Source organism: Hyperoodon ampullatus (assembly GCF_949752795.1).
Source record: "Hyperoodon ampullatus genome assembly, chromosome: 13".
Taxonomy (NCBI): Eukaryota; Metazoa; Chordata; class Mammalia; order Artiodactyla; family Ziphiidae; genus Hyperoodon; species Hyperoodon ampullatus.
This window is the reverse complement of record NC_136926.1, coordinates 79,094,869-79,111,776: the sequence shown is the minus strand read 5'-3', so window position 1 is coordinate 79,111,776 and position 16,908 is coordinate 79,094,869. Positions and strand designations below refer to the sequence as shown.

General features: G+C 36.0%; 1 protein-coding gene across 1 annotated transcript in view; it reads right to left on the bottom strand.

The window, feature by feature from the left end:
* Positions 1 to 529: 529 nt before the first annotated feature.
* CDH7 (cadherin 7) overlaps positions 530 to 16,908 on the bottom strand; it is a gene marked incomplete at both ends in the record, with an annotated part of 124,370 nt that continues 107,991 nt past the window's right edge. Inside the window, one exon of the mRNA XM_079717575.1 lies at positions 530 to 1,023. Coding sequence (XP_079573701.1) covers positions 530 to 1,023 — 494 coding nt within the window. The remainder of the gene's footprint in view (positions 1,024 to 16,908) is intronic.

Below are 16,908 nucleotides of genomic sequence, written 5' to 3'. Positions count from 1 at the left end.
TATTGCTAAATAAAATGTATTTGCTAACTGACAGCAATAAACTTCTGCTGGATGCTCTAATCTAGCAAGCTGAAAGCATCACTGTAAATTAAATGTGTCCCAAGTTTTGATATGCAAGAAGTTCCAGGACTTTTCAATCCTGGCGTATCATGTTTTATTCCCCCCCCCTGCCAGTACCATGAAGGTATGTACAGGACACCCTGGGGACACTGACAACACAGGGCAGTACTTACAGAGGTTAGGTGCCTTTGCAGGTATCTGAGAGTTGCTATCTATTCACAAACCACCGAGCATTTCTTTTTATCAAAAAGCCTTCAAATGCTCAGAGTCTGTGATCAGTGCAGTCCCTTGGATAAGTCTAATGAAGATATGCTTCACCAAGGCAGAGCCCTAAACGGTTAAAAATGGAGAGATATTTACAACCATTTCCTCTAGCAAGTGGAGTTCTTATTTTCTGTATGTAGTGGTGTTTTGTTTTGTTTTTTGCTTTTACTTTTCCTTCAGTACATTTCAAACTAACGTTCCAGGGCTATGAGTACAGACTCTCCTGGCCAGTTCCGTACATGTCTGCGAGTCGCTTAAAGCGTGGTCCCCAGTCACTAAGGTAGTCGTAATTCTGATCAGAGTTTGAGCTGATGGAATCTAGCGAGCTGAGCGATTCAGCCACCGAGCCATTTCCTTCGAAGGCGTATGTCTGCAAGGAATCGTAAGGCGGGGCGCAGGGGTCAATGTCGGCTTCCTTCAGTCTTTCCCAAATAAATTCCCGGAAAATGACATTATCTGGGATGCTTTTAAAAGTCGGTCGACTCAAGAACTGAATTTCTGGAGTCACATCTCTCCGGGTCTTGGTGTCTCTGAGGACGTTGAGGTTTCTGAGCGCGGCCATGTCAAAGGCTTCTGTGTCTTCCTCCCCCCCACCCTCGTCATCGTATCTAACGATGTTTTCTCTGATATCTCTCTCTTCGTCGAAAATAAGGGGCTCTTTTTTCCTTCTTCTCATCGTGACGATCAGGAGGATCAACACTGCAACAAAGAGACAGCAAAGGGAAAGTTTCAGTAAACTCGCCGGCCGCTCCCTCTCCCGGTGAAATTAGGCCTCTGATGTTGATTTCAGATTTTTCTGCCCTTTAAAGGGAAGTGAATGGGCCGCCTACTTCCATGGGAATTCACAGCAGTAAATGTGCTAAAATTGTTAAAACGCCTTTAAAATAGAACACTTTTTATACATCAAGAAACCCTTTTCCACACCTGTTCAGAATTGATGTCTCCCTCTTGAATGTAACCCCAAAGCATTTGACAGAGCAAATGGAAGGGCCAGGGGAGGATAAATAATTTCAAAGCCATGAAACACCAAGGGATTTTTTTGAACTCCTTAATTGCTGGAAAGGCAAAGTGACATTCATTAAATGTTTGGGGTCTAATTTAACAACTGCAATTTCAGAAGGAAATGGATTATAGCATTTGGCTGGGTTCTTTGGAGAAATGCCTAGTACTTGTCTATGAAACTCAGCTGTTAAATAAAATCCAGCATGTTCAGACCATATACAAACATTAAAAGCTTCTTTATACTAGAGTCCCACTTTCAGTATGAAACACTGAACTTGGTTTTTATGTATTATACCTAGAGAGAGAGTACAGGTTGTGAGATTTTAGCAGTAGCCAAAGTTTGACTGAAGAAATCAATCATCCCTTTAACATTAGGATTTCTTTTTCCTTTTCAAAATTAATAAATGATACAGCACATGTTTGTACTGGAAAGCAGAGAACAACTACACTGGCTACTCTTTAAACAAACTGAATATACTTTTGTGCCTTTTAATAAGTACAGTTGTCCCTCTGTATCTGCAGGTTCCACATCCAAAGATTCAAGCAACCCCAGACTGAAACTCTTTTTTTTTTTTTTTAATTCCGGGAAGTTTCAAAAAGCAAAACTTGGATTTGCTTCACATAGGCTACTATTTTATATAACATTTACAGTGAATTTACAACTATTTATATAGCATTTACATTGTACTGGGTATTATAAGTAACCTAGAGATGATTTAAAGCATAGGGGAGGATGTGCATAGGTTATATGCAAATACTATGCCACTTTATACAAAGGACTTGAGCATCCTTGGAGTTTGGTATATCGGAGTTCCTGGAACCAATGCCCTACAGATAGAGCTGGATGACTAGACACTAATAAGAAAGTGACTGCTCTATGAGTGACTGAATGCTTGCCGAATTGGGAACACATTAGATTTCATGGCCTGTTGAATCAAGTTAAAATGAAGTAGAAAGTATTCTTGAATTTTGGAATTCAAAAATATATAAATTAGTGAATTATCTTTAATGATCTGTCTACAAGTAAGTTATCTTTTTAATCATTTTTAATCACAATATTTTTTTCCTGCAAGGTCTAAGAGGCCCAAAATATACGCTAAGTGTACTATTGTTTGGGGTACATTACTCTCAGCATAGTTTTAAAAAGGACTTTGAAATATTTATATTTAAAATACATTTTAAGGTATTTCTTTGGCATTAAGAATAATTTGAGAATAAAAATATAAAACTAAGACATCAAGGTAATTCAGAGTAATTAAATGCAATGACTAGGGGTGAAGCATATTTCAGCCTTCAACTCAATCTGCTTTAAAAAACCAAAACTCTAAGGATTTAAACAAAATGATTTTATTATCAATGAAAAGTATATGCTTTCTTAAGTATGTGTCTATTTGTTCTCTATCATCAACAGGAATATGACTGACAAAGATATTTGTATGGGAGATCTTTGGAAATACTGGTAAATCAATTGTTTACTGGGGTACTTTTTTATTTCCTTTCCTATTTGACCCTGGCCTGTTGCTCCCCGATAAGCTTTATCCACAGCCTACAATTTAGAAACTTAGATACATTTCTGAACCTTCTGGCCACCTTCTCATGTTGCTATGGCACATAAGTGCTTAATTCTCTTCTTTCTTGATATTATTTACTACATTTAAATGTTATGAACTGGCTTCATCAGAGTAGGAAACGTAGTTCAAAAGCCAATGGTTTTGAAATGAATGAAATACCATCCATTTCCTGTCTGTTCCCATAAATATTCTGCCATGCGTCTGCCCTCCCTGCTAAGTGGATTCCCAACCCTGTCCCTTTTGATCTTCTGAAAATTAGCATTTCTACCACCCCCAAAGCCTTTTAGTTTTCAAGCTCCATGCTAGAATGTTACAACAAAGACATGTTTACAAAAGATTAATATGTTTCTGTTGTAACATTCTGGTATGAAGCTTCAAAACTAATATTTAGCTTTGCTGTCAAGGCGGCCTTGGGTAAAGGTCCAGTCTTTCCAAATATTAGCTGTGTGATCTTGGGCAAGTAACTTGAACTGCACGTAGCCATATGTGACAATTATAGCCAAGTTCAGGGCTCACAGGGTGGATTAAAGAGAGAAAAGAGATTGGGGAGTAATGTCGGTAGAAGTAAACAGAATGCCAGGCACTTGCCAGTGTGCAACAGAGAGGTTTTCATTGTTATCCTCTGACCCCCCAAGAATGTTAACTCAAAATTCTGTGGGGCTTCCCTGGTGGCACAGTGGTTGAGAGTCTGCCTGCCGATGCAGGGGACACGGGTTCGTGCCCCGGTCTGGGAAGATCCCACATGCCGCGGAGCGGCTGGGCCCGTGAGCCATGGCCGTTGAGCCTGCGCGTCCGGAGCCTGTGCTCCGCAACAGGAGAGGCCACAACAGTGAGAGGCCCACATACCGCAAAAGAAAAAAAAATTCTGTGAACACAGCAAGTGAAGACACTGTGTTTCTTCTTTGACCAAGGAAAAACAATGAACGAAGTTAGGTAACAAGCAAAGTAGAAGGTGTATGAAGTATGCATCAGGGCTCGTGCACTAAAGATTAAACTGGAGAGAGAGAGAGAGAAGGCAGTAAGGTGGAAAATGATGGTCTGTACACAGGACATATCATGTGACCCTCACAGCCGTTCTCTGGGGTAGGTAATTTCCCATTCAATGGTTGTCCCAGACATGTGAAACAATCTGTCTGGGGTCAGCGTATTGATAGTAACTCGGGGTGAGGTGTACTGTCTGTCTTCAAAGCCTTTGCACTTTTTATCACACTGTGAGCTTAGACCTTCCACAGAAGGTAACTGAGATACAAGCTGAGAACTCAGGTGACAATTGCTAGCTTGGAGAAGGACACATCAGGAAATCTGAATAAAAGAATTTTAGATTTATAGTTTCTGAAACTTTTTACATAGTCTCCCAGAAATAAGTGATTGCAACAGAAAGGTGGACCAAGAAAGACTTCTTGTTAAGAAATCAAACCGAGTAAGACATGGAATGGAGAGGTATCAGGGAGAATTGTGACCGGTGGGCAGGTGGAGGTAGGTGAAGATGAGAAATCTGTTACACATATTGGAGAGCAAAACTGAGGGGGAGCAAATGTCCAACTGAGTACAAAACACGGATGGAAGAAGTGAATGGGCACAAGAGTAATGAGGGTATGAAGAAGAGAAGAATTATATAAGAATTAGATGTGCTTTTCATTTAAGTCAGTGTCTAAGAATGCAAAACATTTCGAAGTTCTCCATTTTCTTTCCTCCCTATAATTACAATGGATCTTGTCATAGATATCTATATCTCACAATTGTTACATTCTATTGTAAGTGTATTTTCACATCACCAATAGTACATTTGCCTTTTGACCCTCAATTATAGTGTTTAGTAAAAGTGAAATGTTAGAACCCAGGGGTGCATCATCCCATGGGTCCAATACCCATTAAGGATATTAATATCTTATGGAGTTTGTCTTATTTCCCAATCTTGCCTGAAGCTGAGAAAAAATGTGAAGTGTTTTAGAAGGTTAGACAATTTAACATTTCAATGACTTGGGAGAATATTAATTTCTAACTGCTTGAACATGCTATAAAAAATAAATTTTAACCTTTACGTGGAACAAGTATTAACTTCTTCAGAGGTTATGGAGATAATCGCTGTATTAAAAGGAATATTTTCTGCCTAAGCAAGCACAAGATTATATATTTTAAGAGGTTTTATCATACATCTTTTCTATCATATGGACTATACTTCTCAGTGGAGACAGAAGGAAAGGTTTAGTTCTAGTTGAAGTCTAGACATGTAGTTGAATCGTGCTGGTTTGTGAATTTATATATCTATTTCACAATGATGTGCTAACCATTTTATGCATTTGGTATAGTGATACGATGGTGCACATAGCAGTAGATGTGAGACATTTCCTCATGGAACTTACAATTAAATGGGGTGGACAAATATTCATCACACAAGAGAACTGTATGTAAAAGCAGAACAGTAATAATTGTTCCTAAAGAGGGAAGTATGATCTTTTAAGACTATGTGTTAGGGGAAACAGGTTAGAGGAGGCCTTAAGGCAGAGTAACCAAAGGCTGAGGGTGGAGATGTGATATGGAAGAATATTCTCAGCACAGTCAACCAGTGAGCAAAGGTGTGAGGCCAACGTGTGGGTGGAGAGCAAAGAAAGAAACAGGAGGGAAGCCAGGAGACACAGGCACCAGCCAGGCCCACAAGCCAACTAGCGTTAAGGAGGGCACAATATGATCAGGTGTATTTTTTGAAAAAAATCATTCTGATTAGACTAAGGAAGTAGGGAAGAGTAGATGTGAGAAAAGAACTTAGAATGCATAATGTTGACCTAATTTCTGATTTTAGAATCCAGTTTCCTAATATTCGATGCAACATTCTCCAAGCATTCCAGTATGTAGGAAATAAGTGCTGGGCGCTGACAAAATATAACAAGAGAGGTTCCCTGTATCCAAGTAGCTCACTGTGTAGGCTATATATACACAGATAAATAGATTGCAAGTCGTCATGCATGGGTGAAAGGAAGCATGCAGACCAGGAGAGCACCAGTCTCCCAAACCTGAGAGAAACAGAACGGAAGATGGAGAAAAATTTAGAAGTTGATACTATAAGTTAGTGAACTCCTTTATTCTAACCTTCACTGTGGTGTGTGTCAGACACATATCCAGACAGTTAACCTGGAACATGCTTTTTACTGAATCACCTTGGCAGTATTTTAGTCTTATTTTCTTAACCCACTTCCCAGCGGCTAACAGTAGAATTATTTACCCAGAACTTAATAGAATTCTGCAGATATAATCTGATCACCACAAAATGGTGCCAACTTCTAAATGAGGCTACTTACATTAAAGAACATATTTAATGTAATGTATTACATTGTATTAACGTATTTAGTACAATGTAATACATTGTATTAACATATGTATTATGTGTATTAACATATTTCAAATATTGTTAGTTAATGTACTAATTAACATATTTCAAATATTGAGTCTGGGGTTCATTTTAAACCACTCAGTCATGTATACTACCATCAGGCCAGTTTTCCCCATCCTTAAAAATCTGTAAAAGGTTGTTGTTTTAATTTGCAAGACTATATGTAAACCTGTTAATCAGTTTCTTAAGATTAACCCACTGTTTATAGACTTCTTCCAAAAGGTTAGTGCCTGAATTTCATTTAATTCAACAGTATTTTTACTGAGCACAGACTTTCTAAAACTGTAAGCCCCATAAGGGCAGTGATCTTATTCTGCACAGATATATCTAGAGCACAAAAAACAGTATCTGATACTAAGATTTCAATAAATATTTGTTAAATTGACAAAGTATGGGCAAACTACTATGGAGATATGCAGATAGCTCTTGCCACTAAGTTCAATATTTTATATAAGAAAAAAAATCAATTATTATATAATGCAATTATATAGCATTATAATATACACTAAGAAAATATGTGTAGGAAGGTACAGCCAGGATGCTCAGAGAACGCAGAAAAGATGACACTAAGGTAAGACTTGAAGGATGAGCCAGCCTTCACCAAGAAACACTATTTGCTCTGTGGTCTTTATAAACATTCAGAATTTCTTGTTAGTCATAAAAGACTTGTCTAAATCTTCACTATTCAACATGGTAGCCATGAGCCACAAGAGGTGAACAAGCATTTGAAATGTGGCTATTGCTATTTAAAATGTGAATTGAGATGTGCTCTAAGTGTAAAATGTCCATGTGATGTTGAAGACTTAATTTGTTAAGTAAAATATATTAATAATTTTATTGATACATGTTAAAACTATGATAGTTTATACTGCATTATATTAAATATGTTATTAGATTTTATTTCACTTTTTTAAAATTTTTTGCTAATGAGGTTCCTTGAAAATTTTTAATTACATATGTGTTTCACACTTGTGAATCACAATGTATTTCTTTTGGACAGTTGATCTAAACAAAGATTTGGGAATACTAGAAAACTCTTAACTGCATATGGTCTTAAGGTATACTACTCTTATAATAGGAGATTTTATTACCAAATGGCATATTGAATGGTGAAAATTATTATACTACAATTATTATGTATTTATTAGGTGTAACTGAAAAATGACCTAAATGAAAAATTGCTAGCACAATCAGACTACAAGTTCAGTAATTTTTTATCCACATCAATGGGCAGGTAAACTTAGCTTTTAAATAACTTCTACTTCCCCCTGCCTGTTTCCTCCTCTCCAAAATGGAAATAGTACTTACTTCAAAGAAAATGTCTCATAGTAACTTTACAAAGATTAAGTGAGTTTATATTTGTATAGTACTTAAATAGTGCTGCATATAGTAAGTGATTTTGTTAAAAACTTTTTCTAAATTTCTATAATAAATTCTTACACAGTTCAGTTCCTATCTTTGTAGTCTTGCTAAAATTTGAGTCATATAAGTGGTGCACAGAAAGAAACATACATTTTACCATTCACACATGTGTGATTTTGATAACCCTCAGTTAATTTAGTTAATGTGTTTGGTATCTACTCTCTTCCATTTATTGGGTGGCATAATAATGAATAATAGAGATACCAGGCCTATTCATGAGGGGCTTAAAATATATAACAAAGGTAGTAAAATAAGCAGTAGAGTGTGATAAGTACTATTCACTGATTCCCCAAAATATTTTTCCTCCTAGGTGCCCTATGCTAGGCCTTGAAAATATAATGGTTTTAAAAAGATAGTAAGGTCATTACTCTCAAGGTGCTTTTATATTTGAGCAAGGTAAACATTTACTAATTGTGATATGTGCTACAAAGGAAACACACAGGTTCATGATAAAGATTCATGGGCATGAGGAACACCTAATTTAATCGGTGGGTGAGGACATTCCCTCTTTGAAGGTAATACTGAGCTGGGGCATAAAGAATAGTATGAGACCAACAGGTGAAGAGAAGCAGAAAGAAGGTTTCAGGAACATGGGGGCATGTTTGAATCTCATGGAAAAACAGGCCATGTGGCTCTCCCTACTGGGAGAGTGAAGGATCAGATAGCCTGATGCCATCAAGAGGTGAGAAGGTGTCAGAATGTGCCTTGCTTTGTGGGCTGTGGGGAACATTTGGATTTCATGTAAGTATATGTGACACTTCTGAAATACTTCGAGCAAAGAAATTATGTTTTAAAAAGTGAAATGATAGGAAAAATACAGGGGTACTAGTGCATTTGTGCTGTGATGACAGATGGATGTCACTGGAAATGACATCTAAGCAAAAGATTTAAAGGATGAGAGAAGTCAACTTATCATTTTGTCTGGATTTATGTGCTGTGTAATCAGATATATCAGATCCCCAGTAACAGAGGGCCAAACTTTGAATGTGCACTTATGAACCCACTCTATTATTTGTAGTCACAAAGAATAAAGATTTGTAAGTAATAAAACTCAAGTGTATGATTGGGATAAATTAGATATCAAATATAGCATTTTAACTGAAATTTAAACTGAATTTTAAAGTATCCTTAGTCTCAACTGCAATAATTTTTCTCTCTTTAGACTCTAAAAATCATATATTTTTATCTTTTTTTTCTGAGCCCATGTATAACTCCAGGGCTATTAATCTGAAAATATAATCTAAATGCTTTTAACCTGTGCCATATCAATTTTCCAGAAAAATTAGAGAAATAGGCTGGATCTCAAAAGGCCTAAAACTGTAGAATGTTATGAAATGGGAAAATTCAGGTCCAATGGAAATACTACTTATGGATAAATGACAAAATCTAATGTTCTTTTCTACTACTGAGTACATCTAAACATTCATGGATTCATTCAGTATGCATGTATCATAGGCCTTCTCTATTTCACATCAGCATTTTATGAGATGCTATGTATACAATGATGAAATAATGCTTGGTCATTGCCTCCAAAAGCAGGAGTCCACCAGAGGAGATAGACAAACCAATCAGCCCATGAAGGATGCTCTAAGACTGTTTTATACAAGGTGTTATGCAGCCCCTAGGAACAGTACCTAACTTGGACTCAGAAGCAAAGGAAGTAAGTCTTGACTACAAAAAAGGAGTTACTATTTGTGGATTCTGGGGAGAGGTGTTCCAGGAAGGAGGAGAAAGGCATATAAGAAGAGGTAAAACAAAGCAGGATGAGTCTGAGAAAGTGCAACTCTGCAATTTGACTAAAGTACACTGCGAGTAGAGAGACAAAAGGCTGAACTGGGAGGGAGCAGTTAGGTCATAGACAGAACGTAGTCTGTAGACAATGGCAAGACACAGAAATCTTATTTTAGGCTGGGCATGATGCAATCACATTTGCTTTTAAAAAGCTTACTCTCTCTCTGGTCCTGGATTGGAGCTGACAGAGACTGGGGAATTTACCATAATTCAGGGGCGGAAAGATGGACAAAATCAGGTGCAACATCAAGGGAGATAAAGACAGACAGATTCAAGAACCAAAGTAAAATTAATAGCACTTAGGGACTGATTGGCTATGGAGGATGGAACACACAGAAGAGTGAAGGCTGACTGATAACACTCAAAAAACACTTAAGTAGGCACTAAATCAAGATAAGAGATAGGAACGTAGGACGATTGTTCAGTGTATGATAATTTCAGATTTCTCATGTCAGCAGTCCACCAGAACAATGACTGTACCTATCTAGATCTGCTGTTTAAGATCCAAACCAGAGATTTGCAAAACATCTGCATATATGAGATACCGTTTTTCATGTCTCAAGACAGGAAGAAGTTTAATTACAATTGAAATTGATCCTTCCTTTTCCCAGAACAAGTATCACAAAATTCCTCTCCATTAAACATGTGAGTTAGAATGATTTCATTTAAGGCTCATGTGAGACAGAAAAAACTGACCTAAGTACAATGAATATTTTATGCCCAAAGGCAATCGGTATATTTTGGTTGTAATGAAGCATAATCTCATTATTTAACATACTCCCAACCTTGAGAGAACATGGTTAGAACTGTGTAAGTGGAGGACATTTTAAATTAGACACTCAGAGTTCACCAAAGACGTCCTAAACAAAGATGGAGTTGCCATATCCACAGATCTACAGGTGCTTCCAGAGACACACAGGTCTTTCAGATTAGAAAATACATAGGGAAAAATACCTTATAAAGGACATCCGGAAGGCAGTCTGGGCTGTGTTTGGGTCCTGGGTCTGACACCTTATAACATTGTACATGTCTCATACAAAAAGTAGGAATAGCAATAACAATACTTAATAATACCTGCTTAGGAAATATGAGAATTAAATTAGGCAACACTTGTAAAGCACTTAGTATGAACTTGTTCAGTGTAATTCATTGTTTAGAATGCTTGCACTTGTTTGAAAATAAACACATCTGCTATCATAAATTAGCAACTGTAGTCTGCCTGTTATTACCACTAGGCCTGCTATGTCAAATATGTTCTTTCATTACAGATTATGATGGGGATTTATCTTTTACATATTGCCCTCATTTTTTCTCTGCAATTTAATATTTTTTGCTTAAGTAGCACTATCACTTAAAAAACCAGGAAAATAGTTTCCTGTTGAACCAAATCATGAATGGTCTCCACAGTTAAGAGCAGAGCAAATACCATTTAGGTCTTGGTAGATCAGGGAAGAAAAGCGAAAAGATGCATGACAGCTAAACATCCAGCTGGCTACCCTGGACACACTGGAAAAGCTTGAATTCCATGTAGTAGACAGTGGTTTCCACAAATGCCTTCTCAAACCTGGAGGTGGGCCAGTCTAATTAATCCCCACTGTGTCTGAAGAGCTAGAGGGGATTTTATAGGACTTCAATTACTTGGACCTAAAGGTTGAAATAGGGAAAGAACAAAACTTAATATATAGTCAATTCAGTGGCAGTTTTAGTGAACAGGAAAAAGCTCCTCTGTACAGACTAACAGAAAGAAACTAGCTGTAATATTCTCTGAATAGATGTGCAATATTTAACACTGACACCATACATTAAAACAAAACAACTGAAATAGTTTCCAGTTATTTCTGGAAAAACCACTGAAGTAATTATTTAAGGTCAGTCATCCATAGATTTTGGGTTTTATTTTTTAAGTGCTTTCAGCCTGGTAGGAAAAAAACTGGGTATATCAACAATTACAAATTTTACTATGACAGGACTTCCCTGGTGGTCCAGTGGTTATGACTCGATGCTTCCAATGCAGGAGACATGGGTTTGATCCCTGGTCAGGGAACTAAGATCCCATATGTTGTGAGGCATGGCTAAAAAACTTAAATTTAAAAAATTAAAATTTAAGTATGTGAAAATGCATAATGAAATTTTTGTTGGAGTAAAATAGTTATTCAAGCCTTAGATTACTAAATTATCTTGCCATATATTGACATTTTTCTACATGAAAAATAATTGAGGCACCTGCTTGATAATTTTATCATGAACTTTGAATATGAAAATAACATCTCCCATTCAAGTGTACTCAGTGTAAATAAAGGAAACCTCATGTTCTGATTTTTGGATCATCTCTGAGAGAATTCAGGTGCAAATAAATTAGAGAGGATGACAGCAGGAGTAAGAAGGAGAGAGAAATCAGAAAAGAATTCACCCATAAAGTTAGAAGAATACAAATACAGGTGAAGACCGACAAATCCAATTTCACTTCAAATCTTGAGAAAAAACAAAACTACATGTGAACAGCTTTTAAAAAAATACTTTCAAGGTGTATTTCTTTTAGTTTAATCCAAAAGTAGTGATTGAGAAAAGGAGACCTAGAATCTGATGACTTACTTAACAGCCACTAAATTGTACCTCCTTTTCCTCCTCTGTAAAGGGCTGGAAATGATTTCTGTGATGCCTCCCAGGAATATTCTGAAACCTTCAGTACACCCCCTTCTATGTTACAAGTAGCTTTGTCACATCAGTGGAACACAAACTTGGCATGTAGTGAAGCATGCTTTTTTCAGGCGTCTAAAGTGCAGATGTGTCCCCAGTTTCACTCTTAAATTGAACTTGATCCTCAAATTCTTCTCCCCTCTTCACCTTGCTTTTTTATAACAATATTTGTTTGGAACCCTGAAAAGGAATGAGTTACAAACACTGATGCCTAGTGTCTAGAAATGAGGTGTTGTAAAAAATGAGTCATTTGTGCATCAGAAGTCAGGTTCATACCAGGCTGGGCATCCCATCTGCTCCCCTGAGTACTGGCTCTGGCACCTGTCATAAAAACCCAGAGCCTATAACAGAAGAGACAGAACGAAAAGACTAAAAGGTCCTGGTTATCTGCTCTGAAAAGTTAATCTGGTACCAAGAGACTCCTTCTGAACTGAAATGCTAACATTTGAACATACAGATTACTAGGCAGAATCCTTACTGAGAAAAGGAAGCTGTAGACAGAAGCACCGGGTTCCAAACTGTATTTCAGTACAATAGGCTCTGTTTTGACTTGTTCTTGTAGACTTGCAGAAACTTTTAAAAAATGAATAAACTATGGAACATAAACATTTGATTTTTAGAAGTCCAAGAAGCATTCCTCAACTAGTGTATCTATAAGGAAAATGCTCAAATTTAACAAAAAGAGTAGTCATACTTAAAACCCCCCAAACCTATGACTTTACCCTGAAATATATGCATGTACACACACACTCATATCTATCATATGCAAGAAGGAAGTCTATTACAACTATTTCACTTACTTTCAGTAACAGCTACGTAATTATTTTAAATGAATTAGAATCACCAAGAAATATAAATTGCAAGGAATGCCTAAATCACAGATGAAAGTATTTTCCAAAATGAAGTAGGCTTCATTAGAGAGACACCCTTTAAAAAAATGAAAAAAGTTAACTGCTGTGCATGATTAAATTCTAGGTAATACAATTATATCTTACTCCTTTGAAGTAAGGTATAATCTAAACTGTCTGTGATAAGCTAGTCAAGTTCAAAAGGAGTCATCCACACATCATCTACCTATGTCCTCTTTGGACATAGGGCAGGTACCAGTCCCTCCCCCCCAGGAAGTCTGCACAAGTCCCTGGACCATCCTCACCCACCAGGGGGCAGACACCAGAAGTAAAAGGATAGACTATTAATACAAACTTGCAGCCTGCGAAAAGGAGACCACAAACACATAAAACATTAAACACACCAACATTCACATTATAGAGGTCCCAGAAGTAGAAGAGGAAGGGCCTGAGAAAATATTTGAAGAGATTATAGCTGAAAACTTCCCTAATATGAGAAAGGAAACACTAAAGCTCAGGAAGCACAGAGAGTCCCATATGGGATAAACCCAAGGAGTAACATGCCAAGACACACATTAATCAAATTGACAAAAATTAAATACAAAGAAAAAATGTTAAAAGCAGCAAGGGAAAAGCAACATACAAAGGAATCCCTATAAGGTTATCAGTTGATTTCTCAGCAGAAACTCTGCAGGCCAGAAGGGAGAGGCATGATATATTTAAAGTGATGAAAGGGAAAAACCTACAATGAAGAATACTATATACCCAGCAAGGCTCTCATTCAGATGCAACAGAGAAATCGAAGTTTTTACAGACAAGCAAAAGCTAAGAGAATTCAGCACCACCAAACCAGCTTTACAACAAACACTAAAAGAACTTCTCTAAGCAGGAAAGAAAAAAAAAATGTGCCCACAACTAGAAACAAGAAAATCACAAATGGGAAAGCTCACCACTAAAGGCAAAAGTACAGTAAAAGTAGGAAATCATCTACACACAAATATGATATCAAGACCAGCAACCATGAGGAGAGTACAAATACAGGAAATGGGAAATGCATTTGAAATTAAGAGGCCAGAAACTTGAAACCTCCTCTCTCTCTCTCTCTATATATATATATATATATACACACACAAACACACAGACATATATATATATATATATAGCTATATCAAAACCTCATAAAAACTGCAAACCAAAAAACAAGATACACATTAAAAAAAAAGGAATCCATACACACTAAAGATAGTCATCAAATCACAAAGAGAACAAAAGGAACAAAAAAATCCTAAAAAAAATTCCAAAACAATTAATGCATGGCAATAAGAACATACATATCAATAATTACCTTAAATGTAAATGGATTAAATATTCCAACCAAAAGACAGACTGGTTGAATGGATAGAAAAATAAGATCTGTATATATGCTGTCTACAAGAGACCCACTTCACATCTAGGAACACATACATACTGAAAATGAGGGTATGGAAAAAGGCATTTCATGCAAATGGAAATCAAAAGAAAGCTGGTATAGCAATACCCAAACAAAATACACTTTAAAGACTGTTACAAGAGACAAGGAAGGACACTACATAATGATCAAGGGATCAATCCTAGGTGAAGATATAACAATTGTAAATATATATGCACCCAACATAGGAGCACCTCAATATACAAGGCAAATTCTGACAGCCATAAAAGGGGAAACTGACAGTAACACAATAATGGTGGGGAACTTTAATACCCCACTTACACCAATGGACAGATGGTTCAGAGAGAAAATCAGTAAGGAAACACAGGCCTTAAATGACACATTAGACCAGATGGACCTAATTGATATTTATAGGACATTCCATCGAAAAGCAGCAGAATACACTTTCTTCTCAAGATGGACCACATCTTGGGCCACAAATCAAGCCTCAGTAAATTTTAAGAAAACTGAAATCATATCAAGCATCTTTTCAAACAACAATGCTATGAGATTATAAATTTACAAGAAAAAAACCCTAAAAAACACAAACATGTGGAGGCTAAACAATATGTTACTAAACAACCAATGGATCACTGAAGAAATCAGGAAATAAAAAAAATACCTAGAGAGAAATGACAACGAAAACATGACGATCTAAAACTTATGGAACACAGCAAAAGCAGTACTAAGAGGGAAGTTTATAGCAATAAAATCTTACCCTCAGGAAACAAGAAAACTCTCAAATCTAACCTTACACCTAAAGCAACTAGAGAAAGAACAAACAAAATCTAAAGTTAGTAGAAGGAAACAAATCATAAAGATCAGAGCAGCACAGGGAACTCAATATTCTGTAATAACCTTTATGGGAAAAGAATCAAAAAATGAAAAAATATATATATATCTCCATTCTTTTATATATATATAATAAAACAGATTCACTTTGCTGTACACCTGAAACTAACACAACATTGTAAATCAACTATATGCCAATAAAATTAAAAAACAAACAAACAGAAAAACACCACAAAGGAAAATCTCTATCTTCTCATCTAGGTTATCCAGCTACTATAAAATAAATACACAACTTACCTCTTATTCATATGTTTTGAAACCTGATAGAGAAATAATAAGCACTTTGCCATGGTTCCATATTTTTCAAAACTTACTTAGTCCCTTATACTCTAATTAGACTTTAATTGGGAATTATTTGCCATTTCTAATGAATTTCTAAAAGTTTTGGTGATCTATGTGAAGCTATATGAAAAAAAAGTTTATTTCCTTCTAGATTTATTTGGTTAGCTGAAGTTTTAGAAGATAATAACTTCCATTGTTATGAGATCATTTACACAGTGTATTAGTGAGTATGTCTTAGCTTGGTTAATAGGTTGAGAACTTGCTCATTGATAACGCTTAAAATTTACTGAATGTTCACTAGATGGTTGGCACATGAATTATCTCATTTAATTTTCACAACAACATTATGAGTCTAGTTCTATTCTTTTCCCCTTTGAGATTGAGAAGCTAGCCTAAGAAGAAGTAATGTTCCCCTGGTGAACTAGTACATATTGGAGGCAGTCATAAAAGCTAGGTTTTATCGAACTCCATAAATCTTGTTTTTAAACATTATACAATTATGACTCCCACTGCTAAATTCTGCATTTACAAAAATATAAATGAATTTACAAATTATATTAAACCCCAGGAAAACACAGAGTACGGGCTCAGATGCAAAATTAAATGCTTATTGTCCTTGCTGTAGGAAGGTACACTTTGCCCTCACAGAATGTAAAGGAATAAACCCATTACCCAATGACCATGTTGGATACCTCCCAATTTTTAAAAGGATGCTGCATAATCTCTTATAAAACTGCAGTTCTAATGTGAGTTATAAATCTAACTTAACCACATAACAAAGTAATCATGGAAAAGTACAATTAAATGTAAATTCTTCTTGGAAAATTTTGCACTGCTGAAATTTCAAACCTTTTAAGATTCACAAATAATTATAAAACCCACCTTAAATCTTTTCTTAAGAGAGGTAGGATATAAAGCCATCATTTCTTTTTTTTCAAGCCCCCATATTCATTGGTCTTTTTTCATTATGTATTTCAAACACACAGGCAAGAATAGAGACTAATATAAAGAATGTTCATGTCTTAAGGAATTAAATATCATAGATTCTACCTAAGGCCATTATTTCTAAAATAAGCATATTATCAAAGCAACATAGAAAAAATTCTCTTTACTCTAATACAGTTCCTGGAATTCTAAAGCAAACAGCTGGGAGATATAGTAAATGTTTTAAAAATCTTGAAAAAATTCAATTTTAAACATAAGCCATTTATCTTCACTTTTAAAAAAATGAAATTGATAATTTTTCTGAGTTATCACTGGAAA